The sequence below is a fragment of the Lipomyces japonicus genome (assembly GCF_038497905.1).
Source record: "Lipomyces japonicus strain CBS 7319 unplaced genomic scaffold V1514scaffold_9, whole genome shotgun sequence".
NCBI lineage: Eukaryota > Fungi > Ascomycota > Lipomycetes > Lipomycetales > Lipomycetaceae > Lipomyces > Lipomyces japonicus.
In genome coordinates this window covers 188676-212833 of record NW_027117821.1, presented here as the reverse complement: position 1 = coordinate 212833, position 24158 = coordinate 188676, and the positions used below count along the sequence as shown (strand labels likewise).

Below are 24158 nucleotides of genomic sequence, written 5' to 3'. Positions count from 1 at the left end.
TTAACTATGTACAGAAAACGCGCTCATTTGATTTTTCAAATACTTATGCGCACAACACTGTGACGTTTAAAATTATAAACGCATATTCTTGGTGTGGCTCCAAAATTTCTGTGTCAATCCCCGTTGCAACGATAATTTTGGCTTTTGTGTTGCAAGAATCATAGTAATCATAAGACCATGCAGGCTCTTCGAAGGTTACCTTCAAAGTTATCTGTCGCTGGACAATTAGCTCGTCATACGGAAAGATCAAGAAATGTGCCAGCTTCAGAATCATTGAAAGGTTCACGTGCAAAGAAGAATACTCCCAAGTTTGTGTTGCAGAGTGTGGTTGAAGGAAGAGAAGTGGATGAATTTTTATTTGCAACCGGTGATATTGTAAGATATTGAAACTTTACGAAATTCAAAGTGAAAAGGGAACTAATTGACTTTTTTTTTTTTTTTTTTTTTTACAGGTCGAAGTCAAAGAGGGACCATTTGCTGGGCATATTAGCAAAGTGAGTCAAATTGTCGCTGATCAGAATGCGGTGGCTTTAGAAGGTGTTGGATCACTGGTAAAGCAAATTATTCCCAAAAGCCGCTGGCCTGAAGGTCAGAATAGTTATGTTGTTGAGTACAACAAGCCTTTCCACCATGATCAAGTTCGGTTAATAGTTTCCTTGCCCGATAACGATGGCGTGGAACGCAAGACTGCGGTTACGGATATCCGTCTTGGCGAAAAATATTACGATGACAGATTTAAAAAATGGATTAAAAGAAGGTACATTGGATCTTCAGACATTGCCATTCCATGGCCGGATCCAGAAAACCCAGTCACGGATGGACATTATGCCACTGATTATGATGTGGCCCGGGAACGAACTTTTTACGTTACAAGTTTGGACATGCCTCCCGTACCTGAGAAAGCATTGGATTCGTTGATTAATAAGTATTCCAAATACAGGAAGCCGGAATTGACTGACGAGGAAGTGTTACGACTTACGCCTCCAGAAATGCCGTTAAGCCCTGCCAGGCAAGCATACTACAGGGAAACGAAAAAAATTAAGGAAACTAAACAAAGGAAGATTAATAATGGTACGCAGGATAGGATATTAGAAAAGACTGCAGCCATCATTGCAGAGAAATTAAAGGCCCACGAGGCCACGAAATTGAAATAGACAAATTTTTGAAGTCTCATGTGTACATATAAATGTTGAAAAAGAAAAAATAAATAATTTATACAATTGTATGTATTAGTTTTTTCTTTGGCTTTTTTGTCTTTTTCATGCCGATTCATACAAAACTTTTTTCTGGCACAGTGAAATCATACCCTACGCCAGATGCAAGATTGACAGATTCTCTAGTTAATTTCAGAACATGCCCGCTTTATTTTGTTCATTACTGTGCTCATATATAAGGATTTCATAAGTGGCAGATCTCACGCCAGACACAAACGCGACTGGCTCTCGTGTTGTAAGGTATTTTTCTCGTCCGCTATTGCTCGTTACGACTGAGACTTTGTGGGAATTTTTCTAGCCGCTGCAACAGCAAACCTACTCGTCAGTTTGCAATCACTTAAGGCTTTCTGGTAATAATTACATGTGATTCCTTGCGCCTATGAAAAGAACTTGATTACTTAATTAATCGGCGATGATACTGTAACTTGTATTATGAAGAAGTTAAACACGATACCCAACCCCGATTATGCATTTGGACTTAATCGATCGGTATTATCAAAAAGACCCTTATAATTCGAAGTCACTGTATCGGCACAGCCAGACACGGCGAATACGTATTTTTAGATAACTGAGTTGTCCAAAAAAAAAAAAAACTTGTGATATTGGAAGGTATTAAAGTACTATGGAAAAAAGCAATGACAAGTTTATGATCATGTCGAGACAGATTTTGTCGATTAGAATTAATTGTTCTGGAATTGCTATCAATTGTGTGCGTTACGAATTGTATTAGTGGGTAAGGGTATATATAGTGCGTTGCCTCATCAACCGTGTTCTACAGTGTTTGTTTACACGTATAAGCGTCTGCGCATCTCAAAAAGTGACGACATAAAATAATTTGGCGCATTCCAGAGTATTGTCCATAGATATACATCTCACGACGTGCTTTTTTTTCTTCTCATTTTGTGGGTTTTAATTAAAAAAGTCATGACAGAACGTGTATTGATAGAATATTCCCCAAACAAGGTGCCAACAACTCCTGTACTATTGGCCAACAAAAAAAGTCATGACTCGAGCAAGTCACCTCGGGTTTTAAATGGGTTAAGGACTAGTAGATCTGAGCACGGCATATCTTCATTATCTACGGTTTCATCAATCAGCAAATTAAATGCCTCAGATCGTGAACGGATAATTCCACAACAGCAAAGAAAGTCATCGTTGGCAAGGTCTCCGACACGGACACCAACTACTTCACACATGCGTACGCCAACCGGTAGTCACAAAGGGAAATTTAATCACGGGGAAAATAAAACACCGGTTCGACGACACATTAAAAAGATTGTCGAAGATAAAGAAAACGATGACAGTTTCTTGCCGTCGTCACCGTTTGAACAATATCCTGGTATGGCCACGAATAATAATTTTGACAGCAGTCATGGGTCACCAGGTATTTTATCCGATAACGACATTACAGATGAAGAAGCTACACCGAAGCCATCATCTTCACTAATTAATACAATCATGACGCCAATCACGAAAAAAAAATTGACCACGCCGCAAACCAAAGTTGCAAGTAGTCAAAAAAAAGTGCCAGGCACGACATCCGAATACTTGCTTGATTTTGCCACGCCAGCTGAATCAAATAAATTTAAATTATCACCAGTTTTTGGTAGTCCGAATCTGTTGCAAAATCAAATTCAATCTGGCACGAAAAGGAAAGAATCATGCCTGCTAGATTTAGATTTCCCCATCGTGACGCCACGATCTCTTCCGACAGTATCATCACGTCAAGTTGAAACCTTGAAAGCTGGGCTTTTGTCAGAGATTACGACATTAAAAGCAGAATTAGCGGGCAAGGATACGGAATTGAATCAATTACGAAGTTCTTTACTTCAAGCTGAAGAACGAAATGTAATATTGGAACAACAATGTCAGCAAGAGAGTGACAGGTTAGAAATGATTGCCAAGGAACTTCATTTGCAATATTCCAAAAAGCACGAAACAAAAATAACGGCTTTAAAAAAACAATTGGAACTTAAATGGAACGCTAAGCTGCAAGAAAGTGAAGAGAAAATCAAAGATTTGCAAGAGAATTTGCAAATTGAAAGGAAAGAAAAGGGTGATTTGGTAACGTATTGGGAACAATATTTGGAAGCAGAACAGTTGGAGAAAGAATCAGAGCAGGGAAAGAAAGAATTTCAATCGAACTCTCCATCAGCACGATAGCAATCAAAAATGGCTTAATAACAATACAAATATCTTTTTATTCATATATGGTGTTAAAAAGGAGTAATTAGCAGTAAAACCTGGTAAAGGGGCACTTCTATAAATACAAATTAATTTTTTTAAATGAAAATACAGAAATGAAAAAAAAAAGTAAAAAGTGAAAAAAAAAAATGAACATCTCAAGCTCTACTGCCCGGCCTTCCAAAGCACTTTCTTCCGTCCAAGAGGCTTGCGAATAACTTCAACACCCCCCTTTCCACCACCGAATGCAAGAACAACTACTTCTTCAAAATTTCCGGTTCCACTTCTGCGTCGTCGTCGTTCACGTTCGGCGATCAAGTCTCGTGCGAACCCATGCCGTTCCTTTTGACTGGCGCTATCGCTCTTAAGGTGTTCACTTTCACAAACATGTTTAAACAAAAAGAAAGGCAAGGAAACAAGAAGTTCCCTGAGCGCAATATCAGAATTTGGTTGAGATATAAAGCTGGACTCTAAATTCTGGATAAGAAAATTGACCAAGGACGGAATCAGGGAAGCCGTATATCTAGGGTAGGGACCCGGATACGTCAAGTCCACCTGCTCATACGTAATTGTTGAATTATCACCTCTACTAATTCCTTCAAAGGCAAATGAAAACAGATGGCTCAAGTTGTCAACACTGAATTGTGAAAGAAGACTTTCCAAGCCAACCTTGGCCACGTCATCAAGACGGAAAAGATTTCCTGCTGCGATCAGGCCCTTTGCAATTTCGATCGATTGAGATTCAATTACAATCGGTTGACCGTACAAAGTTGCAATGGTCATGGACACGCTGGCGGTTGAAATGTTGGGGTCAACAGTGTTGACCTGAATGTTGTAAGGCGGGCCCTGGGATGCCGACGCGGAAAGAAGTTCATAAATTAGAGGCGAGCGCGATGCTAGTAAAGCATGCAATCGAAGATTTGTGTGAGGGGGAATAGAGAGAAAAGTATCTGCCCATGCTGCATGTATAAACCCAGCGTTGTAGATATATGATGTCAAATCCTTAAAGCATTTTGTTAGCATCAAATTTTTTTTTTATTTATTTATTTAATATTAAGCCTGAATTTTGAATTTACCTTTGAATCAGAAGAATTAATGTTTCCATTAACCACTGATGCATCTGGGCTTGACCGAATTGACTTGATTGACAGGCTATTCAATGCAGCAGCCAGGCTGGTCTGGTCCGATGGCTCATCAGCAGCCTGACCATTTTCCAGATATTGATTGTTACCCGCAAACGACAAATCTTTAGATGACGCCGATCGTACACGATCATCCACCACATCCCCTGTAGGCCGATACTCAGGGCCAGACCTTCGACCGTTCGATATGACCGGTAGACCAAACGTGGACGAACCCGACTGCGATTGGAATGGTTGGGACGAGGGCACGGAAACATTGACACCGCCAGATGGCACAGGAATGGAATGAAATCCAGAATTCAAAATGTTGCCGTCAATCTCAATTGATCCCGGTCCTGCTGTAACCGGATAGACTACCGTTGCTGGTCGCAACCCGGGACCATATTGCCTAGCTTGCAGATCAGATGAGGCTGGTGCTGTTGCTGACGACGGCAACGGCGACGGAATTACTGGTGGCAGAGGCTGAAGCACGTATTGAGAAGAAATAATCGGAGGCCCGTTTCTGTTTTCTGTTCGGGCATTCTTAGTTATCGACGGCTGCTTTGCCCCATTGATTGATACATATGAAGATGACGACATGGCAAAAACAAATAAAAAAAAAAAAATGAAATTCCAAAACTTTGTTTTTCCTTGTTTAAAAAATAAAAAAAAAATCACCCGATTAACGCATAAAAAAAACTATGAATTTCCCAAAAACAAAACAATCATAGAATTTTGTCGATGCTTGACCTGTTTTCCCTTGCTGTTCTTCTTGGGTCTAAGCAAATGACTCGCGCGTGCGTTTTAATTTTTTTTTTTTTTTTTTCGGTGGGATTTTATCAGGGTAAATCATTGCGTAAGCGATTACGTGTTTGGAACGACAAATTGATTTTTTTCACCTAATGTACAAGATTGAACTAAGAATACTTTTGTCCTTCCACTTCTTTCTACTCAGGCCGTCCATTTCGTAGCATTGAGTAGTCAGAAGATCGTATGCTCCGCTAAATGCCCTGCGAATGTTACGAAGATTATAAGTACTTCGACTTATGTTGTTTGTGGCGTCGTTAGGATCGCGAATCACTAATGAATATTTCGACCGACTTTGCAACAACTTGTCCCTGTTCTTGTCGAAATAAGATCCCTTGTCATTAACCGAAATCCCAACTGCATCGTAATTGAAGTTTTTACCATACAATTCAAAAAACTGTATCAGTAAGACTCCCAGGTTATCTTTAGCTTTAATTTCATTGGACGCAACTTTAGGGTGCATCTTTAAATTTCGTGTCAGTAATCTTTTCTCTCACCCAAAACTTAATTGACGGCTTACCTGAAGAAACGAATAAGCCATGCATATAACTGCAAATCCACCTAACCCGCCGTCTGGAACACTGTTTAGATCTCTCTTTGCTAAAAAATATTTCACCACTAAAACCAGTTCTTTTAATCCTGGTGTGGAATCTAGCCATTCACAAATCGTATGCGCCGCAACCACTCCGCCTCGTTTTTCAAATGATATGTCAACGTTTATGCCGGTCTCACGATCTGTATATTTGATGATTGGCACTTTTGCTTTTGCAATTACTTCAACATTGATTGCGACGCCAGCGGCCTTCATTGCATTCGCAAGCTCATATAAACTAGACCTATTATCGTATCCACCATGATCTGACAAAACTACCATGTCAATATCCGAATCAGGAAGATAAAGATTGGTTGCGAACGAGCCGAATACACATAGCGTGGCATCACCCCAAAGCTGCTTTACTTTCTTTTGTACTCGATCTACGACTCCGCTCCGAGATCTGTAGTTTTCATTTTCTGGCGTAATATAAGTCACAAAGTCCTTGATCTCCTTATGCAACCACGTTGCCACTTCAGGTTGTCGCGAATAGTCCCGTCCAACAATCCAGGGCGCGATCACATGAATATCTTCCTCCTCTGACCTTTTGCGCTTTTTGCCTCTGCTATCCGGAATCTTGAGTGCGCCAGCAATTTTTGATAAAATGCCACGTTTTGGCTTGCCATTTTTGGAGTCACCTGCAGTTTCATCATTGTTATCATTCTCGTCGGAATCTTCCGAATTGTCATCAAACGCATCTTCTGAAAAATCAAATGCAATAAAATCGTTTTCAGTAGAAAATTCTTTGCTTTTCGCATCATCCATTGCCGTATCTATATGTGCAGTTTCTTCTTTTGGAACGTCTTTGGAGCTCTGGGTATCTCTGACGTCGTCTTTCGAAAATGAATTAACTGTAACATTTATTGCAGGCTCGTCTAATGATATGTCCGGTGTAACTGATTGATTTATTATATCGTCTAAGTCAACTTCAGTTGCTTCTAATGATCCAAATTGATTCGAATTTGTCGAATCATCTTCAGTATTTTCTGTGTGTTGTCGTGATTTCAATTTTTTAGAAACACTTGTTTCCAATTTTTGAAGTGCTTCTTCTCGTTTCTTCAACGTTCGTATCCGGTTACGTCTTTTATTCTTCGTCTTCTTGACCGCAGGCGTAGTATTTTCGCTTCCACTTGGCGTCGTGTTTTTTGACGACGACATTTTGGAGCTGGCAGTGCTGGAGACGGATGCGCTTCTTGAAGTCCGAGCCGACTTTTTCGAACTTGACAACTTATCTTCCTCACTGCTTAACCCAATTTCCTTGTTGGCGGTCTTTTTTAATGTCGTAGCCATTCAATTCCAAAGATTTTCACAATTTCCTTGTTTTAATTTTTGGCCACCGGCTGAAGTCTTGATATGAAATTACCTCCCAACGTAAAAAAAAAAATAATTCAGGGTAATTCTGCATTGGGAATAAATAACTACAAACTAATCTAAACTAGTTCCAAACAGGAATTTGTTCATATAAAAAAAAAAGCCATTTCAGCCAAATATTTGACTAATTTGCATATGAAAAGATTAGCTGAATTTGCAAATAAGGCAGTGAAAGATTCGTATGGAAATGTGAGAGGTGTTGGAACTGATCTTATTCAAGTTTCTCGGCTTACGCAAATGTTGGCTCGAAACCCCAAGTATCGCACCAAGCTTGCGAGACGAATACTATTTGGCGATGAGATTGTTCGAGCTTCGAAATTAAAACCGGAGCAGCATGATCTTTTCTTGGCACGATGGTAAGATAAATTGAAAAAAAAAAAAAGAAAGATTGAAAACCCTCAAACAATTATAACTTTGTTGACTTTGGAACGCTTTTTTAAAGTTGGGCTACAAAAGAGGCTTTGTTTAAGGCATTGGATAATGAACGGCAGACCGGCTTTCAAATGGTAGAGTGGGGTACAGTTGATTTAGTTCGTATGTTATAGAAGTTAACGTATTTTTGTTGCCCTGGCTGATTGATTTAGACCGAAAGCCTGTCATATTAGGGCCTCATGTAAAAGCAAATGAAGAGTTTCTGGTCACGGTCACTCATGATGGAGATTTTGTTTTGGCAATTGTTCTCCGGCTTCCTCGATGATTGATATACGAAATTTTGTTTTTTTATTCTTTTCCTATTTCTATACAAACTAGAGATGTGAACTACTGCATCCAACTCAAAGCTCATCCTTTGCTGGTTGTTTGCTGTCTTCTGGAGAGACACACAACGCTGGCGTGATGATCTTAAACAGGTATTCACACATGGCTGGTTCCGAAACTGTTAAAATTTCATTCTTGTCGCCGCACTGCATTTCAACAACAGTACTTCGATGTGGCCCGTTCCAGCATTTGGTGCCCTTCAAGAAATATAGCTTGTCATCTTGCAGACGATCAAACCCACTAAATTCAATATATTAGCTTGATAATTTTTTTTGTTTTTTTGTTTTTTTGTTTGGTTGTCAATGCAAAAATATATTATTACATACCCAAGTGATGTGATGCCTCCCTTTGACGATTTTTGCTCCGTTTTATCATTAAAGCAAAGAACATAAGTATATTCACCGCTTTCACTGCTTATGCATTCGTCAGAAAGTGCACGGAACACGTCGTCTGGGCCGTAATTGGTGTTTAACTGTTGGAGGACATTGCCTTGCCGTATTTCCAAATCACTTGCAATTTTAGTGGCATGGTCTAAGTCTTTCTTGGCTTGAGAGACTCCTGCAAATATTAAATAAGTAAAATCACTTCAGCTAAACCTAAACGGTCATACGTACCTGCAGTCTCGCCGTGTGTACTTCGATCAGCCAAAAGCCCGTGAGTGATGAGAAACTCTCGAAGTTGCGTTTTTGTATCGTGAATCCAAATTCTCCATTCGAGAGGGAGATAAGAATCATACTCAACAACATCTGGATCAACATCGATCGCCTCTTCTGCAAAGAATTCTTCATCATCTTTACCATCCAATAGTTTAAAATACTCTTCGATATCTTCTTCTGATGCAAGATTAGATCGATATTCATTAAATGCCTTGACTGCAGATTTAACGCCTTCATCGTTATAATTAGGATTATACTCGTCTTTTAATCTTGTCAAAATATCTTCTGCGGTATTCAACCGTGCCTCAAGTTTAGAGATATGTTTTTCCAAAATTTGAACCCCATCCTGATATTCTTTAATTCGTTGTTTGGCCCTCTCCAAAACTGGGGATCCCTTTTTGCTAACTCGAGATGACGCGTTGACCTCGGCCAATTTTAAGGTCTCGGTTGCTTTCGTGACTCTTGCATTTGCACTTTCAAGCTGCGCGTCAATCTGCCGAATGTCCTTCTCCAAACTGGCGCGTTGCAAGGCAGCTTTCGTGACAAGCTTCGATCTAGCATTCCATCCCGCCACTTGAATCCGTTTAAGTTCTGCTTGCTTTTTGTTATACTCTACAGCAATTTCTTTGCATTTGTTTTCGCATTTGACAATGCCAGCCCATTCATCTGATCCGTTGCAGCAAATGTCGTAGTCACACACGCCATCGTTGACTCTGGATGCTGGAAGAACTCCGGGAATGTGTCCCTTGTTTAAACAATAAAATTTGCCCTTGGGACACGCTGACGTTCCAGGTTCGTCGCTGCCATCGGGACAGTCGCAAAAATCGTCATTGATCTTGGACAATGACAGGACAATCTCAGGATGCCCTAGACAAGCCCAATTACCATTTGCATCTGGCTGGTATAACGCTTCGTCTATTTGTAGCCAAAAAAATAAAATAAAATTAATATTAATATCAATATTAAATATTAATTGACCGTATCATGACCATTAAATAAAAGAAATTCGCACCTTCTTTACTGATTCCTCTGATGACTACTGACCGCGCACAGCATACTTGACTGGCGAGGGTCGATAGAACAAGTGCAATGGCGCATGCAGACAATCGCATGTTTCAAACCAATTTTAAACAAAATAAATAAATAAAGATTAAGTCTAACCGTAATGTGAATGTATGTGCAAAAAAAAATACCAAAATGAATATTCGTAAGGTAATTTCACCACATGTCTAACGGGGTAGCTCAATCTTTACGGGGTCGACGAAGAACATTTAAACCCAGTTTTCGCGTGTGCATTAATTAAACGTTCATCAGTCTTGGATTATCAATTACATTACAAGTAAAATATTTTCATTGTTATTATTAACCAAGATAAGCATCAAAATTCGGTATTTTGGAAAAATAGTTAACCCAAAGCTCTGAATTTTCTCCGAGGAAGTAAGTCAAGGTCGTATCCTTAAATCCGCTTGCATCGTTTGGCATCTCTTGAAGCCTAATAATCACGTCTTCAAAAAGAATTGCCTTGCCGATTTCTACACCGCCACCGATTTCATGTTCAATATTGGTTACATGGATGTGGAAATGATAATAAGATGGCAAGTAATGAACATATAATCGAAGTTGTGAGGCAGGAATTTGATATGTCTGAGTTACAGATTGAATGATTTCGGACCTCACAGTCTTGAGCCAGCCAACGTGTGACTTCTTCAGATCGCGTACCGAAGCAATGTCTAGTCTATGAACAATAGCTACCAGATATAAAGAATCAAGTGTTTTCCGATCCCATTTTCTTTTTGATCAATTAGAATCGAATGCATAAAATATTTGACAGTACTCACAAGTCGGGCAGTAATATAAATCCCGTATCTGGGTTTGTATTTTCGTAAATTATCCTATCTGCTTCAACTGTGTGCGATAGAATGTTTCTCACCCTGAATATTGGTCAGAAGCAATATTTCAAAAAAAAAACCTCTCTACCAAACTTGTATACCATTGTATTCTTTTTCCTCGCATTTTCTCAACATATTGCAATGTTACATTTGAATATAAATCTGGTGATTCAATGATTAAATGTTTTGTTTGCTTGCCGTACTTGTCGATATGCTTGTGACGATTAGCATACCAAATTGATGCATATTGCGACACTGACTTACGGTCTGAGAAGCTGGCCATATTAATGACAGCTTTGCAGCTGGGGATTCATCAATTGACTGATTGATCAATGCCAGGTACCAGTGGTACACGTCATTACTATCAAGCAGGCGAATGTGGGAAAGAATATTTGGAGATGAAAATGCTCGGATGACTTGCTCGTCACTTGAATCGAACGGCGTCTTTTCTGCAATAATTATGGCAGGCTCATTCTCGATTGTGCCCAGTAACGCAATTGATTTCTTTCCAGTATCTGTATGATTGTTAATCAATACTGATTCAAATAGCACACCAGATCAGCGAAGATGCAACCTTTATTTAAAATCTGGGTAAACTCAAACTTGCGCACAAGTTCAGTCGGGTTGATATGAAGTTCGTCTTGCAACTCTTCCGCAGACATGCTTATGTATATAAAAAATGTGTAGAATTATCTAAACTGGGGTATAATCCAAATGGATGCGGAGCATTTGATCGATAACTATACGTAATTACATGCAAGCGCGGCGTGAGCCACAGTTCGCCACGTTATTCATAATCGGTCATCGCCCACGTTACAATATTTCAAGAACCGAATCAAAACAAACAAAGATTCGAGAAAGGGAAAAAAGACCAAAAACACAAAAAAAAGCAAAGGCCTTTCGACTACCTTAGAGACCATTGCTGCTGCTGCAAGAAGCAGTGCTTGGCCTTTCGTTTTTTTTTTCCATTATTTGATTTGACGAGAACTGAGAACTGGATCGTCATCAAAGCGCACTCACCTACACCAGAATTACATACCCATAAACATGGCTACCAAAGTTGCTCACAGTCGGGTATGTGTATTTTTTGTTTGTTCAGATGGCTATTGGGTTTGGTCTAGCTAACCGCTGTGCAGCTCATGCGAGAGTACAAAATGATGCAAGAAAGCGCTCCGCCATTCATAACTGCACACCCTAGCGACAAGAATATTCTAGTGTAAGGGAGTTTATATGTATCATAGATTGAGACTTATCATGTTTGTAGGTGGCATTATCTCATTACCGGACCGCCAGATACTCCATATGCGGGCGGGCAATATCATGGAACGTTGACGTTTCCAGGCGAGTATCCGTACAAGCCACCGGCTATAAGGATGATTACTCCATCGGGCAGATTTCAACCTAATACACGGCTATGCTTGTCCATATCGGACTTTCATCCCAAAACGTGGAATCCTGCTTGGAGTGTCAGCACGATTCTGACAGGCTTACTGAGCTTCATGACGTCAGACGAATTGACAACCGGCGCCCTTCGGTCCACCGACCGAGAAAAAAGATTGCTAGCCTTGTCATCGCACGAATGGAACGTTCGACAAAACCGACGGTTTGTGGAAGAATTCCCAAGCGTGGCCAAGGAAAACGAACCCATTATCGTAGGACGTCGCAGACAAATAACCGCCGATGCGGCATCAGCCACATTAGCGAATGCTAATGCTCCGGGCACGTTTCCAAGCCCGCAAGCAGAAGTTCGACCGCCTGCCGGGCCCGGTAATCAACGCGTGGCCAATTTCGGAAAACTGGATACGTCAATTTTGGCCGCCCCGACAGCGGGCAAGAAAAATTTAGCAGGGAATAATGGAAACAGAGAAACCAATATTGAAAGAAAATGGCTTGCGAATCACAAGGTATTATGTGTATGTGTAGCGGTTCTGGCATGCGTCGTGGTATCCAGGATATCGGGAACCGCGGGAAACTTATAGATGGGCTTTTTTTGTTGGAGCTATATTTTTGAGTTGATTTCACAGTAGATTAAGCATTGAAATTTAAATTTATTAATTAATTCAAACCTGGCTACGATTAGTAGTCATATTAAGATTACCGCCAATTTTCTTTATTTTATTCAGCAATGTAAATTGTAGTTTTTGTATTTACATCAAAACAGTATTAAGGGCGTTGGGAGTTTAAGGTTTTGAGATCAGGGTAACTTGTAGTTTTTTTTTCTCTACAATAGCAAATCCATAAAATAATTATCATCACAAGAAAATTTCCTGTGGCTAGGAAAAAAAAAAAAAGCAATGCCGAGCAAGAAAAAAACCGCACCGGTTCGGCCCAATAAGAAAAGGAAAACCGCGGAACTAACTGAGCCAAGTTTCAAGTTTTCATCTGTTGGCGCAGATGCATCTGACGTGTCAGAAAATGAAGATGTCGACTTGAGTTTTGATTCGGACAATCAAGAGCAAGATTATGAAACCAAGCCAAGAGCTTGGAAGGAAGATAAAAACGATATTGTTGAAAAATTGCCAATCAAAACGTCTGCTGGATCCGTCAAACGGGTTTTGGTTCAACGCGCTGAGAAACGAAAGGCGGACGAAGACGACGACGAAGAAGGAGACGACGACGACGATGAGGTGGCAGACGGAGACAACGACGAGGAAGAAAAAGAGCCAGAACTTCCAGAACGAGATCGGATTCGTTTGGCAAAAGAAGAGTTGTCAAAGCTTGCAAGTGAGCTCATTGAAGATCCAGAAGAAAATGTAAGTTGGCCCGGAGCGAATGATTGGAACATTTACTTATTTTTTTTTTTTTTAAAAAATAAATCAAGGTCGGAAATCTCAAAAAGTTGTTTGAATACCAGTCCAACAAAAATGTCAAAATAAAACAACTGGCTATGGCGACTCAAATGGCTGTATATCAAGATATTATCCCCGGTTACCGAATTCGACCGCTCACTGACGCCGAGAAAGCTTCAAAAATTACAAAGGAAGTTAAGAAGCTCAGAAATTTTGAACAATCTCTTGTTTTCAATTATAAGCAATACATTGATTCCATGTCCGGATCAGTTAAAAACTTGTTTAAATCATCACCTGGATCGAATTTTTATAAGTTGGGCTTAACATCGCTTGGTTGCACGTGTGGACTGTTAAATTCAGTGCCGCATTTTAATTTTAGATCTGAATTGATTGCCATTATCGTGCAGCGGTTAGGCAGGCGAAGGTATCTTGCAGACGTTACTGGTGCGCCTACTTTGAATCAAACAGATGATGCCGGTTTTAGCAAGTGTGTTCAAACTATTATTCAGTTGTTTCAAGACGATGAGCATGGTAACGCTTCGTTAGATGCAGTTACTGGAATCACGAAGATGATGACGACTAGAAAATATAAAGTAGACGAGGCAGTGCTTAACACTTTTTTGCATCTTCGTTTGTTGACTGAATTGAGCATTCTTGATAACATACGACGTGATAACGCTATAGAAAACAAGCCTAAGCTTCGCAAAAAAGATCGAGTTCACAGAACAAAGAAAGAGCGCAAGGCAGCCAAAGAAATGAAAATTATTGACGATGAAATGAAAAAAGCCGAGCAAGAAGTTTCTAAAGAAGAAACCGAGCGAATGCAATCCGAAACTCTCAAGATCGTGTTTGCCACTTATATAAAAATTCTCAAGGAGCGCACAAATCATTTGATGGGTGCCACGTTGGAAGGATTGGCAAAGTTTGCGCATCTTATCAACACGGATTTGTTTGGTGACTTGTTGGAAGCTTTGAAAGAGTTAATCAGAGATCGTCAGATTGAGAGTGACGAAGATGGTGAAATTGAAATTAGGACAAAATCGATTCGAGAAGCCTTGCTTTGCATTGTTACCGCGTTTGCTTTACTTTCAGGCCAAGCTGGCCAGAGCATTGGTCTTGATTTAAGTTTTTTTATTACGTATCTTTATGCAACACTCATGCCATTGTCACAGAGCCCTGATATTGAGTATAACGCGAAAGCTCTGCGACTTGATGACCCATTAGCGGTCAAGAGACTGGGAGAAAATGATGAGAAGGTTAATTTGTCGACCGAGATGGAAATGGTAATCAAAGCTTTTGATGCCATGTTTTTCAATAAGCATTACAAGACCGTGTCGTTTGGAACCGGCACGAACAACAACATTCGAATGGTCGCGTTTGCAAAGAGATTGTCACTCGCGGCGTTGCACTTCCCGGACAAGTCCGCTTACGCAACCATGAAGATTTTGGAAAGTCTTTGCATCAAGTATTCGGGTCGTGCCGCTGGCCACGCGTCTGATAATAAGAGTTCCAGTGGCGCACTTGCGGCCTTATTTTCAACTGATGATAAGGTCATGAACGGCGTGTACAGGCCCGATATTGACGAGCCCGAGCTTAGCAACCCATCGGCATCACAAATTTGGGAAACATTCCTTTTGCAAAAACATTACTCTCCAAGAGTGGCAGAAAGTGCGCGCAAGGTTCCGTTGCGTACAATTGGACGATAAAAAAGTTTTTTTTTTTTTTTTTAACTTGTAGAGTAGATTTCATTAATTTTGGAGGTTTTAAACCCATCTATACAAAATCCCGGCATTTCCTCCCCCCCGCTCTCTTTTTTTCATGTACAGTCCTTAATCCCAATTCGTGATGCAAAATTTACAATACACACAAGGCAACGTGTGTTTTAGTTGTCGCGGCTAAATTTGGATTCATATCCAGGGTAAATCTTATTTGTCGGAATCGGTGCAGGCTGATATTTCAATACCGATTCCGGATTTTGCTCGATCCATGGTGGCAAAAATGCAAACCTGCCAATGGCAAAATCAAAATCGGACATTTTTTCGAGAACATAAACATGTGTTCTGACATATTGGGTGAGCAATGCCAACTTTGCCATGTCCACGTTTTGATCAGCGTTGAAAATATTTCTTGCCCGGGTTGTTAGCACATAAATATTCACGATGCAGAAGTTTCAAGGATTCATACCTCCATAGGGCAGACGCAAGCACAGCGTCGGATCCCATCAATCCCTCGTCGTAGGCCAGCACGCTTCCCTTAAGTTGCAAGTTCAAGTCCTTGAGCGTGTTGTTAATCAACCGACCGCTTTTGATCTTGTATTCAGTTACGATTCTAGTTTCAATGTCTAAAAAAATAGCATCAATTAATGTTTGCTCAAATACTTTGCTGTATTTCTCCGGCAAGGCACGCATGCGGACTAACAGCATCCAAGCATGAAGCGCTGTTATCTGAAACCATTGATTCAACGTGGGCGGTAATCCAAGATCTTGCAAAAGTTAGTATTTCTTTTTTTGATTTGCTGTTATTGCAAACTATCTTACCCTCGTAATAAAATTTGGCAGTTATACTATAATTCTCAGCTCCGACCGGATGATAGGCTTGCATCTTGCACATATCCATATATCTTCGACCTGCAATCGGAGCAGCCTGATTTTCTTCAATATCCATGCCAAAAAATTTGAAAACACTGTAAATCAAGTTGACCTTCCATAATGACTGGCCACTTAATTCGGCAACGGACTTGGATGGGTCGTCTGGAACTTCCTGTTCGGATTGCGGGTAGGGATTATAACCCTTGTCAATAATCGTTTTAATCCGAGGAGTAGGCAATTGAGTCTTTAAATTTTTGCCAATATCCGGCCGAGCATTAGCTTCTGTTGTGGTTTTTGTTGCAACATCATCATCATCATCATTCACTTTATCTTCAGATTTTGAACCCGGATTGGCCGTTGAACCCCACCGCCTGTTGCCCAGTAATGGATATGCACTCGTTCTTATACTAATGGCATGTTTTGAAAAAACTAAAGGAAGCCGGTTTTTAAGTATTATATATCTTGACGCCATGACGAATAATTGTAACATAAAAAAACTGCTATTGTATTTTTTTTTTTTTTTTGGATTTAAAGTACGTACCAATAAATATGTTTTTTTCGTTCGATGAGGTTTTAAACCCTTATATAGTGCTTACACGGTCAAAGCGTGGTCATCAGCATTTGGGTGAAGACAACGCCGAAACCGAATCGCAAATAGTCAGGCAAAAAAAAGAAAAAATGACTTCAACATATGAAATATTGAAAAATGCAAGGTCCACTGCATCGTATTTAACCCTTTCAAAAATTCAATTTGATGAATTGTATCGGTCGTGCCGGGAATTCGTCGGCAGCCCTGCCAGTCGCCAACTCGATCAGGGAGACCTGTACTCAATTCATGAGCTTCATTTTATTTTATCATTACTTGGTGGCAAAGATGACGAGGCCAAGATTATTTTAACCAGATTAACCGACAGGTTTGGCGAAAAATCACCTCGATTAGCCATTTTGAAAAGTCTTTATCTTGAAGCGACCGAAAGCACGGCGAACGTGCTTGCATATGTGGGCGAGCGACCAGAGACTGAGGTTGGAGTTTTAAAACGAAAGGTTGCGCTTTCAAAATTTACAACGGATACGAATAGTAGTTACATTACCGGTTTGGTAAACATCTTGTCAAATTTCCCTTCAGATGGTGAAACCTGGGCTGAGTTGGCGGCGGCTTATTTGCAAGCCGGCTTGTTCCCGCAATCATTATTTGCACTGCACGAAGTATTGCTCCTGTATCCGCAAGCATACAACATCAATGCCTTAATCGGAGAGACCACGTTGCAGTACGTCACGGCTTTGCAAAATCCTGCTAACAGCAGCCAAGCACAAATTGAGGAACGGCTGATTGAAGCAGTCAAGTTCTTTTTAAGGTCGGTTGAATTATGCGAAGATTACGTGCGTGGATGGGCAGGTGTCTTGGTGGTAGGTTTTGCAACCCTTTTTTTTTTTTTTTTTCCGAGTTTTTCTAATAAATATAGGCCACGAATAGGATAGCGGCCATTCAGAAGCCAACTACCGACGTATCAAAGTACGTTAAGCTTTATGAAGTGGCCAAGAAGCAATTGAGCAAGATAGTGGGCAATAACGACGCTAGCTCTAATGATATTGAAGCAGCCAAATTGGTTTTAAAAGCTTATTAAGTAATACAATGCATGTACTCGATCTTTGCTGTTATGATAAAGTTGCCTTTTCCACGGTAGTCTGCACCACAGGCAACACGGTAGTCAGCCAGGCCGGATCACGTAGGTACAAGCCGAAATCGCGAGCAGACGGAGAAATTCTGCGTCTCACGTTTTCGTACGAATCCTGTTTTGCCACGTATTCTCGAATAACTTCGTGTTTGGAAAACTCAATAAATATCCGCGTGTCCCTGATTCTAAACACGACGTCGTCCACCCTAAGGAAAAACCGGGACAGGAGAAGTAATCGTTCCGGCATGACCCTGACCTTGACGCTTAACATGGCAACCCCGTTGTCACCTAGTTCATCTTCAAACAAATGCACGTCATCAAAGAAAAGGATGGGATCGGGCAAGGTTAATTTTTCTAATGGGATCCTGTCGTCAGTCGGGGCGAATTGCGCGACCGAGGGCGACAACGTGCCCTTATAATCCGTGGTGTAAGTCCAGTCAAACGGCTTGACTATTTTGTGTACGCCGTTTTCCGATTGCTGTCTTATGGGAGAAAAAAACGGTTATTATTCATGTTTGAACTTGAATGACCCAACCTCTCTCTTACTTGTCCTTCAACCATGCGTCAGAGTATGCCACCTTGACCAGGCCGCCATCAGGGTTGCCATACTTATCAACACGATCGAGTGCATCGATTGCGTTAAAATCAATGCTCCAACCAAGTTCGTGGTTCTCTATCTTGACCACGTTGTTACCAAATATCATTTCTGGAATCGGAATCTTTAGCTGCTCGCCTATCTGATCGATTTCTTCAGCCTTGAGAATGGCCCGTTTGGACGAATACACGGACCATCCATGCCGTGACACTGCTGGTTTGGCCAGATGGTGTGTTGAAAACAGCGAACCGGTCTCCATCGGCCAAATTCGATCCCAGGACGTCTGGTTGGTGTGTGGGGTTTCTTTTTGCTCATCACAAATCTCAAAAGGCTAGGGTGCCTAGGGCTAGGTCTAGGGCTAGGTCCGCGTTGGCCCGAGCCGCGTCAGCCGTGGCTGTAAAAATGAGGATGACGCAGTTGTCACGCTACTAAAACGGCCATGTGTTATTATATAAAGGCACCGCAGGCAACCGCAGGCTACCGCATCTTCTCGCATACAAAATGTCCGCTATTTCGGTTACAAACATTGCTCCGGAAGTTTCGGAGCAGCAAGTGTCTGATTTTTTTTCGTTTTGCGGCAAGATCAGGTCCATACAGTTGATCCCGACCAGCAGCAGTGACAACAAGCAGCAGTCAGCCAAGATCGAGTTTGAAAAAGAAGCAGCTGCCAAAACTGCTCTTCTCCTGACCGACACCAAATTGGGCGACTCCAACGTCAAGGTCGAACCTGATCTGTCGTCTTTGGCTAAAGGTGACCAAGATGATGCCGCAAACGTGACGACCGAGTCGGGCGACATTAGACAAGAAGACAAGCCCAAGACGGCAATCATTGCCGAGATCTTGTCTCATGGATATATTCTTTCTGACAAGGCGGTTGAGAAATCTGCTGAATTTGATAAGGCTCATGGAATCTCTGCCAGGTTCCAAAAGTTTTTGGCAGAGATTGACAGTAAATACAACATCTCAGAAAAAGCTGCAGCCACGGAATCAAAATATCAACTTAAGGAACATTATCAAAACACATTTAATCTTGCGCACAGGTATTTCGACAAGGCTCTTGATAGTTCGGTTGGTTCAAAAGTTCGCGCGTTTTATGCGGATGCTCAGAAAGAAGCCGTCGATATTCATACCGAGGCACGAAGACTGGCTAATATCAGGCAGGGCAAAACTGAGGCCTCATTAACAGAAAATCAAGCCACGGATCCGGCCGCGGCCGAACCGGTCGTTAGTGAAACCAACGTGTCCAGCACTTTATAATACGATTTTGGTATCTTAGTTTTTTTCCCTTTTTTTTTTTTTTTCTTTTCGCTACTGTGTCCAACTCGATTAGTCTAGCTTAGCATTCGTTATGAAAGTATATATGATATTCAACAGGTCTATAGTACATCTTGGGTTTAATTATTTAAAAAAAAATAAAAAAATTAAACTTTGCCTCGAAGTAAACTTTCAATCATGGCCTTGCCAGTGAAATACACGGTGCGGTAGATTGTTTCAATATCCAAAGTCGAAGACAACGCGTCCGCGAAGCCGAACGGAAGCATGGGTGGAATCCATCCTACAAAAAAAAAAAAAAAAAGGTCAGATGAGCATGCAAAAGGGTCCTGCATAGGGTCATACCTTGAGCTAATTCAAGCGCCCAGCATGTGGTAGGCATGGAATACTGCTGCGAAGTTCCTCTTTCAAGTACATGAACCGAACCAGGCCCGTAAACCTAACCAAAAAAAAGAAAAAAAATAATTAGCATGTGATGGGAGCGTAATTGTCAAAACAAAAATTTACAACACTTACAACCGGATCTGGATTGCCAAGTTCATGAACCCATTGTTCACCCTTGAGAATGTAAAAATAATCATTAGCAGTATGAACGCCGGTATGGCCTTCGGTTCCGATTGCAGTGCCAAAGAAAATCAGGTACTCGGTAATTGAAGCATGCTGAATAAACATTGATCCCTAAAAAAAATACCCAATTGAAGTCAGTTCTTTTTTTTTTTTTTTTCTTGGTTACTGCAATTAACTGAAAGGAGTTCAATGTCGTACCATGGCACCACCAGCATTGTTAAACATCCAGTCATCAAAATTAAGCTCGTTAACATGGTCGCCATATTCTTTTCTCAATGCCGAATTAATCGTGCGAAACAAAATTGTTGAATTATCACCACTCGTTGCCACCGCATCCTTTATTTTTTTGGTAAGTAATTGCCCATGTTTCACAACCAAAAAAAAAAAAAAAAAACTCACGGTGACAATCTGGCCGAGAACTTTGGGGTCGAATATAAACAGCGAAGGCAAGACATAAGTATCCACGTACTTGTAGCCAGCGTACAACAGGGCAATGATAATCGGCAGGATCTTGAAAAATTTTGCCATGCTTAAAAAACTATTTCATGAAAAAAAAAAAAAAAAATTATTGAGACAATCAAATGTTGAATATAAAAAAACCTGATATTTATGTAGACCTCGCTTGATATTGGCCGGAACCCCTGAAAAGATTTCGTATTCTGCCCCGACACTGCTTCGTGTTCGTGTTTTTGCCGTGTTCGCTTTTATTGCCATTTTTTTTTCCGAGCTTATACGAGTTACACGAGCCATCATGCATGACAACTACCAATATTACATTCAATATTTTTTTTTTTTTTTTTTTGAGGGGAAGGAGCGGAGCACAAAAAAATGTACAAATGAGGTCATAGGTTCTACATAATTATAGTTATAAAAAATTTGTACTATAATATTATTACATACAAAATGCTATCAATTTCGCAATCTCCCCCTCCCACAAAAAAAAAAATCCAAAAATAAAAAAAAGAAGTTATCCAATATCATGAACATGTGATATTAAATCATTCAAAACGGATTCATACAAAAGAATTGCTTTCACGACCAACCAAGCCGACACAAAAAAACACTAATACAAAAAGAAAAGAAAAGGAATTCGAAACAAAAACAACCTCGACAAAAAAAATGCAACTCGTTAAACCATGGAAAATATAAAAAAAATAGAAAAAACAAAATAATTAAATGACGATTAAAAAAAAAAAATCTGGCAGATGCTTTAATGGTACACTTATGTCCATATCACAAAAAATATACCAGAAGCACCCGAGCAAATGATTGTCAGAAATGCGATAAAAACCAAAACTTGATGAATTGAACCAGGCATGTTACGTCTGCACAAGAAAGCGACTAATCCGGCCAATGCAATAGCTACGGCAAGAACAATGCCAATGGAAGCTAAAAACGAAACGTAAACTGGAAAAGCCCAAGAAGCAGCACTATTTTCTCCACCAATTATGATGCCATCAAGAATAAATACGAGTACCAATGAAATTAAAAACGATGCCGTATAAAACATAGTTAACGCTCGATCAACGTTTTCTCCTGCTCCAAATGATACTCCTAACAAGACGTGTTCCGCGGAACCAGATTCTCCTGATTCAAGTATCCTCGGTTCAACATTATTGTCCACATGAGCCAATAGTGATTCGCGCTCGTGTTCCAGCTCTTGAAGACGAGAAGGAGAATCAGAACCCGATTCAAACACATGCTGAGACTTTACTTTATTTGAAACGACATGCCACATATTAGCAAGCTTGTCTAGCGGAAGTTTGTTCAAGAGGCTTTCGTTTTGACCCACGTCAACATAAAACGTGTTTTCTTCATCATCAGGATGGTCAAACTCATTCCAATATCTTTCACCGTCACTCTCATTGCGGAGAACTGCCAATCGCCTGGGAGCCTTCACTGACTGTGCAGCAATTTCGCTACCAACTGCCGAGTAAGTTGAAGGAGTGAGCGCTTGTTTGGATTTACTGGTCGGCCAGTTGTCAGTAGGAGTTTCAACACTCGACGATCCTTCAACGGTGGCAGAAGAGGAAGAAGAAAATGTGGAAGTTGAAGCAGCAACCTGTCGAGAACTGGAACTTCGTGATTTGAGCTTCGGACGAGAAGATTTCTGCTTTGGAATCTTGTGCAGGTCCTGGTTCAATAAAGAAAACCATGATGGATGCGGCGACGATATATTAAGGAATGCAGTGGTGTGAGCAAAATAAGAAAAGTCAGGAAGTTCATGAACAGTATGAGAGCTTCTAAGGTCATTAAGCCACTTGGGCTCATTGCCCTGCCATCTGATTTCCAGTACGGAATAAGGTAGTGACGTTGATTGCCGGGAGTCAAAATTATCGATCCAGCCAGATTTTGAACCAACCCGGCTAAACCGAATCGAATTATCCAGAGTGGCCCAAACTGTTGCACCTGAAGAACCAACTTGTTCGAATCGCATTCGCCTTGCTGCAATGGTGACAGAAGGGTCAGCAGATTTATTGTTCAACCAAAACACAACTGATTTTCCGATGCTATCAAGTTTTTGCAAATCTGATGAGCTGTAGGATCCATTGACAATGGATTCAATATATTTTTTCTTGCCTGACAGTGTAGAACCACCTGGAGTACATAATACGGCTTCTGAGTTTTGAAATTCAACATCAAAAACAACACGGGCCACGTTGTCATAAATATTTTTCTTGTTTGTCGCATCAGCAAGAGCGTTTTTGCTATTGACAAAGACGACGCGAGTATCAGACTCCACCGCATAATCATTAGGCTCGGCCAAGTTTCGGGTAAAAAACGATTCGTTGGGCATGATTGACAAAAACTTGAGCAAATATACTTGCAACTCAAGGATGTTATCGGAATGGACCCAAAAAGAAGTTGAACCCGAAGCCATCGTAGAAGCAACTTCAAAATCCAAATCACCAGCAGCAAAACTGGGATGAGCCGGGTGAGAGAAAAACCGAAGAGATGATTGAAAGTATCTGCGCACCGCGTCGTAGAGAAACGAAAGTTCAACGATGGTTGGAGTAAAGTCGCGCTTGATAAAAGACTTTGGAGATTCGACAAGGACTTGATATCGGGTTGATAGTGTGGCGGTGTTCGAGTGCTTGTTGTATGACCTTACAAGTTTTGTAAACGCAATACGATGCGAACCAACAAACCTGGCCAGCGCTTGAAGGTCCTGATAGATGCTACAGCCACGGCAGTTAGTAGGTAGATTGAGGATTTACAAAAAAAAAAAAAAAACGTACCATTCAATCTCAGCTTCGACTTTTAATATGGGCTTCTGACGTTCATGGTTTGAAATAGGATAAGAACGAACCGAGTCTTGCTTGGTGATGAACTCGACTGCCTTGTTGCAGTTCCGAATGCGTCGATCGAGCTCGCCGGCCTTTGAACGGACGAAAACATTAACCTGGCACAACGGTTAGCAATCAAAACAACAAAACGCACTAAACTAAAAAAAGAAAACAAAACAAAAGACAGTACAACTCACCCTTTCAAATTGCTCGGTAAGAGCAGCGTAGACTATGGATTCTGACTCTGATTGAAGGCCGTTTGCTAGCGTTCGCTTTATGACAGACTTGAATTCATCGTAATCAAGCGAATAGGCCTTCCACTCGGGGACGGCATATTGTGCAAGGACATAGCCGTACCGCATCGGAAGAACGAGATGGACAATAAAAAAATATTACAAATGACGAAGGAACTGGTCGGTAATGAAACACGGGATGTGAGATAAATTGGGATTGTCCAAGTTTACCAAAATCAAGCCGCGATTACAAGATATTCACTTTTTGCGGACCGCCGAGACCGAGCCAAAAAAGAAAAAAGGCGCAGAAGGGTACGGGAGCTCAAACCCAAATGTGCCGTACCCCATCAGCCATTTTATTATTTATCTTTTTTTTTTTTTTTTTTTTTTTCACTGGCCTAATGTAATAATGGAATTACTATGAATGACACGTGAACACGGTGTCGCTTACGCTACGTTGGAGGCTTCTACCGACAGTATGCACATGATCTGGTTGTGTATCCATGCATGGCAGAGGGCGCTGGATCCCGGGGCGAACGCAAAGTAAATATTGCAATCAGA

The 24158-nt window shown here is 40.8% G+C and overlaps 15 protein-coding genes across 15 annotated transcripts; 7 read left to right on the top strand and 8 right to left on the bottom strand.

Moving 5' to 3' along the window:
- Positions 1-139: 139 nt before the first annotated feature.
- On the top strand, positions 140-1558 carry V1514DRAFT_327433 (mitochondrial 54S ribosomal protein uL24m; the record flags this gene model as incomplete). Its single annotated transcript, XM_066926980.1, has 3 exons — positions 140-375; positions 453-1222; positions 1341-1558. Coding segments are annotated over exons 1-2 (895 nt in total), but the record flags the coding sequence as incomplete, so codon positions are not given.
- Positions 1559-1973: 415 nt separating this feature from the next.
- Positions 1974-3517, top strand: V1514DRAFT_327431 (uncharacterized protein). The gene has a single exon (XM_066926979.1). It carries the CDS (start codon positions 2139-2141, stop codon positions 3375-3377), a length of 1239 nt encoding a protein of 412 aa, XP_066784692.1. The 5' UTR covers positions 1974-2138; the 3' UTR covers positions 3378-3517.
- Positions 3425-5344, bottom strand: V1514DRAFT_304073 (uncharacterized protein). Its single transcript, XM_066925620.1, has 2 exons — positions 4475-5344; positions 3425-4400 (listed from the first exon to the last, which is right to left on the bottom strand). Exons 1-2 carry the CDS (start codon positions 5117-5119, stop codon positions 3564-3566), a joined length of 1482 nt encoding a protein of 493 aa, XP_066784691.1. The 5' UTR covers positions 5120-5344; the 3' UTR covers positions 3425-3563.
- Positions 5345-5414: 70 nt separating this feature from the next.
- V1514DRAFT_277761 (uncharacterized protein) lies at positions 5415-6683 on the bottom strand (the record flags this gene model as incomplete). Its single annotated transcript, XM_066924967.1, has 2 exons — positions 5415-5789; positions 5847-6683. 2 exons carry the CDS (start codon positions 6681-6683, stop codon positions 5415-5417), a joined length of 1212 nt encoding a protein of 403 aa, XP_066784690.1.
- Positions 6684-7359: 676 nt separating this feature from the next.
- V1514DRAFT_327427 (4'-phosphopantetheinyl transferase superfamily) lies at positions 7360-8439 on the top strand. Its single transcript, XM_066926978.1, has 3 exons — positions 7360-7645; positions 7732-7823; positions 7874-8439. Exons 1-3 carry the CDS (start codon positions 7425-7427, stop codon positions 7984-7986), a joined length of 426 nt encoding a protein of 141 aa, XP_066784689.1. The 5' UTR covers positions 7360-7424; the 3' UTR covers positions 7987-8439.
- V1514DRAFT_327424 (glucosidase II beta subunit-like-domain-containing protein) lies at positions 8005-9954 on the bottom strand. Its single transcript, XM_066926977.1, has 4 exons — positions 9714-9954; positions 8660-9616; positions 8372-8603; positions 8005-8285 (listed from the first exon to the last, which is right to left on the bottom strand). Exons 1-4 carry the CDS (start codon positions 9811-9813, stop codon positions 8063-8065), a joined length of 1512 nt encoding a protein of 503 aa, XP_066784688.1. The 5' UTR covers positions 9814-9954; the 3' UTR covers positions 8005-8062.
- A 46-nt stretch (positions 9955-10000) lies between these two features.
- On the bottom strand, positions 10001-11391 carry V1514DRAFT_327421 (HIT-like domain-containing protein). Its single transcript, XM_066926976.1, has 5 exons — positions 11165-11391; positions 10855-11105; positions 10692-10804; positions 10540-10632; positions 10001-10490 (listed from the first exon to the last, which is right to left on the bottom strand). The coding sequence occupies exons 1-5, from the start codon at positions 11250-11252 to the stop codon at positions 10064-10066; spliced, it is 972 nt and encodes a 323-aa protein (XP_066784687.1). The 5' UTR covers positions 11253-11391; the 3' UTR covers positions 10001-10063.
- On the top strand, positions 11265-12693 carry V1514DRAFT_290969 (ubiquitin-conjugating enzyme/RWD-like protein). The gene is made up of 3 exons (XM_066925312.1): positions 11265-11664; positions 11727-11806; positions 11855-12693. Exons 1-3 carry the CDS (start codon positions 11638-11640, stop codon positions 12567-12569), a joined length of 822 nt encoding a protein of 273 aa, XP_066784686.1. The 5' UTR covers positions 11265-11637; the 3' UTR covers positions 12570-12693.
- Positions 12694-12884: 191 nt separating this feature from the next.
- V1514DRAFT_277679 (nucleolar complex-associated protein-domain-containing protein) lies at positions 12885-15085 on the top strand (the record flags this gene model as incomplete). The annotated part of the gene is made up of 2 exons (XM_066924966.1): positions 12885-13343; positions 13412-15085. The coding sequence occupies 2 exons, from the start codon at positions 12885-12887 to the stop codon at positions 15083-15085; spliced, it is 2133 nt and encodes a 710-aa protein (XP_066784685.1).
- On the bottom strand, positions 15019-16475 carry V1514DRAFT_351025 (ubiquinol-cytochrome C chaperone-domain-containing protein). Its single transcript, XM_066929436.1, has 3 exons — positions 15917-16475; positions 15564-15861; positions 15019-15505 (listed from the first exon to the last, which is right to left on the bottom strand). The coding sequence occupies exons 1-3, from the start codon at positions 16455-16457 to the stop codon at positions 15262-15264; spliced, it is 1083 nt and encodes a 360-aa protein (XP_066784684.1). The 5' UTR covers positions 16458-16475; the 3' UTR covers positions 15019-15261.
- Positions 16476-16530: 55 nt separating this feature from the next.
- Positions 16531-17685, top strand: V1514DRAFT_327413 (uncharacterized protein). Its single transcript, XM_066926975.1, has 2 exons — positions 16531-17374; positions 17431-17685. Exons 1-2 carry the CDS (start codon positions 16646-16648, stop codon positions 17590-17592), a joined length of 891 nt encoding a protein of 296 aa, XP_066784683.1. The 5' UTR covers positions 16531-16645; the 3' UTR covers positions 17593-17685.
- Positions 17537-18526, bottom strand: V1514DRAFT_327412 (TIP41-domain-containing protein). Its single transcript, XM_066926974.1, has 2 exons — positions 18190-18526; positions 17537-18125 (listed from the first exon to the last, which is right to left on the bottom strand). Exons 1-2 carry the CDS (start codon positions 18495-18497, stop codon positions 17624-17626), a joined length of 810 nt encoding a protein of 269 aa, XP_066784682.1. The 5' UTR covers positions 18498-18526; the 3' UTR covers positions 17537-17623.
- A 180-nt stretch (positions 18527-18706) lies between these two features.
- On the top strand, positions 18707-19682 carry V1514DRAFT_327409 (uncharacterized protein). The gene has a single exon (XM_066926973.1). It carries the CDS (start codon positions 18740-18742, stop codon positions 19493-19495), a length of 756 nt encoding a protein of 251 aa, XP_066784681.1. The 5' UTR covers positions 18707-18739; the 3' UTR covers positions 19496-19682.
- On the bottom strand, positions 19470-20698 carry V1514DRAFT_327406 (ERG2/sigma1 receptor-like protein). Its single transcript, XM_066926972.1, has 5 exons — positions 20477-20698; positions 20276-20413; positions 20027-20188; positions 19856-19949; positions 19470-19793 (listed from the first exon to the last, which is right to left on the bottom strand). Exons 1-5 carry the CDS (start codon positions 20603-20605, stop codon positions 19660-19662), a joined length of 657 nt encoding a protein of 218 aa, XP_066784680.1. The 5' UTR covers positions 20606-20698; the 3' UTR covers positions 19470-19659.
- Positions 20699-20939: 241 nt separating this feature from the next.
- Positions 20940-23831, bottom strand: V1514DRAFT_327405 (uncharacterized protein). Its single transcript, XM_066926971.1, has 3 exons — positions 23562-23831; positions 23317-23480; positions 20940-23256 (listed from the first exon to the last, which is right to left on the bottom strand). The coding sequence occupies exons 1-3, from the start codon at positions 23724-23726 to the stop codon at positions 21300-21302; spliced, it is 2286 nt and encodes a 761-aa protein (XP_066784679.1). The 5' UTR covers positions 23727-23831; the 3' UTR covers positions 20940-21299.
- Between the last annotated feature and the right edge of the window lie 327 nt (positions 23832-24158).

Coding starts and splice junctions, on each gene's coding strand:
- V1514DRAFT_327431 (XM_066926979.1), top strand. CDS start 2,139: ATGACAGAACGTGTATTGATAGAATATTCCCCAAACAAGGTGCCAACA.
- V1514DRAFT_304073 (XM_066925620.1), bottom strand. CDS start 5,119: ATGTCGTCATCTTCATATGTATCAATCAATGGGGCAAAGCAGCCGTCG. Junction 4,401..4,474: donor TTAATTCTTCTGATTCAAAG/GTAAATTCAAAA, acceptor AAATGCTTTAAG/GATTTGACATCATATATCTA.
- V1514DRAFT_327427 (XM_066926978.1), top strand. CDS start 7,425: ATGAAAAGATTAGCTGAATTTGCAAATAAGGCAGTGAAAGATTCGTAT. Junction 7,646..7,731: donor GATCTTTTCTTGGCACGATG/GTAAGATAAATT, acceptor GCTTTTTTAAAG/TTGGGCTACAAAAGAGGCTT. Junction 7,824..7,873: donor GGGTACAGTTGATTTAGTTC/GTATGTTATAGA, acceptor TGATTGATTTAG/ACCGAAAGCCTGTCATATTA.
- V1514DRAFT_327424 (XM_066926977.1), bottom strand. CDS start 9,813: ATGCGATTGTCTGCATGCGCCATTGCACTTGTTCTATCGACCCTCGCC. Junction 9,617..9,713: donor CAGAGGAATCAGTAAAGAAG/GTGCGAATTTCT, acceptor GGCTACAAATAG/ACGAAGCGTTATACCAGCCA. Junction 8,604..8,659: donor TACACACGGCGAGACTGCAG/GTACGTATGACC, acceptor TAATATTTGCAG/GAGTCTCTCAAGCCAAGAAA.
- V1514DRAFT_327421 (XM_066926976.1), bottom strand. CDS start 11,252: ATGTCTGCGGAAGAGTTGCAAGACGAACTTCATATCAACCCGACTGAA. Junction 10,805..10,854: donor TATGGCCAGCTTCTCAGACC/GTAAGTCAGTGT, acceptor AATCGTCACAAG/CATATCGACAAGTACGGCAA. Junction 10,633..10,691: donor CGAGGAAAAAGAATACAATG/GTATACAAGTTT, acceptor ACCAATATTCAG/GGTGAGAAACATTCTATCGC.
- V1514DRAFT_290969 (XM_066925312.1), top strand. CDS start 11,638: ATGGCTACCAAAGTTGCTCACAGTCGG. Junction 11,665..11,726: donor CCAAAGTTGCTCACAGTCGG/GTATGTGTATTT, acceptor ACCGCTGTGCAG/CTCATGCGAGAGTACAAAAT. Junction 11,807..11,854: donor AGCGACAAGAATATTCTAGT/GTAAGGGAGTTT, acceptor TCATGTTTGTAG/GTGGCATTATCTCATTACCG.
- V1514DRAFT_351025 (XM_066929436.1), bottom strand. CDS start 16,457: ATGTTACAATTATTCGTCATGGCGTCAAGATATATAATACTTAAAAAC. Junction 15,862..15,916: donor TGCCAAATTTTATTACGAGG/GTAAGATAGTTT, acceptor AACTTTTGCAAG/ATCTTGGATTACCGCCCACG. Junction 15,506..15,563: donor CTTGCGTCTGCCCTATGGAG/GTATGAATCCTT, acceptor AACCCGGGCAAG/AAATATTTTCAACGCTGATC.
- V1514DRAFT_327413 (XM_066926975.1), top strand. CDS start 16,646: ATGACTTCAACATATGAAATATTGAAAAATGCAAGGTCCACTGCATCG. Junction 17,375..17,430: donor GATGGGCAGGTGTCTTGGTG/GTAGGTTTTGCA, acceptor TAATAAATATAG/GCCACGAATAGGATAGCGGC.
- V1514DRAFT_327412 (XM_066926974.1), bottom strand. CDS start 18,497: ATGGAGACCGGTTCGCTGTTTTCAACACACCATCTGGCCAAACCAGCA. Junction 18,126..18,189: donor GACGCATGGTTGAAGGACAA/GTAAGAGAGAGG, acceptor TTCTCCCATAAG/ACAGCAATCGGAAAACGGCG.
- V1514DRAFT_327409 (XM_066926973.1), top strand. CDS start 18,740: ATGTCCGCTATTTCGGTTACAAACATTGCTCCGGAAGTTTCGGAGCAG.
- V1514DRAFT_327406 (XM_066926972.1), bottom strand. CDS start 20,605: ATGGCAAAATTTTTCAAGATCCTGCCGATTATCATTGCCCTGTTGTAC. Junction 19,950..20,026: donor TTGGCAATCCAGATCCGGTT/GTAAGTGTTGTA, acceptor TTTTTTGGTTAG/GTTTACGGGCCTGGTTCGGT. Junction 19,794..19,855: donor GGCGCTTGAATTAGCTCAAG/GTATGACCCTAT, acceptor TTTTTTTTGTAG/GATGGATTCCACCCATGCTT.
- V1514DRAFT_327405 (XM_066926971.1), bottom strand. CDS start 23,726: ATGCGGTACGGCTATGTCCTTGCACAATATGCCGTCCCCGAGTGGAAG. Junction 23,481..23,561: donor TTACCGAGCAATTTGAAAGG/GTGAGTTGTACT, acceptor CCGTTGTGCCAG/GTTAATGTTTTCGTCCGTTC. Junction 23,257..23,316: donor GTCGAAGCTGAGATTGAATG/GTACGTTTTTTT, acceptor CCGTGGCTGTAG/CATCTATCAGGACCTTCAAG.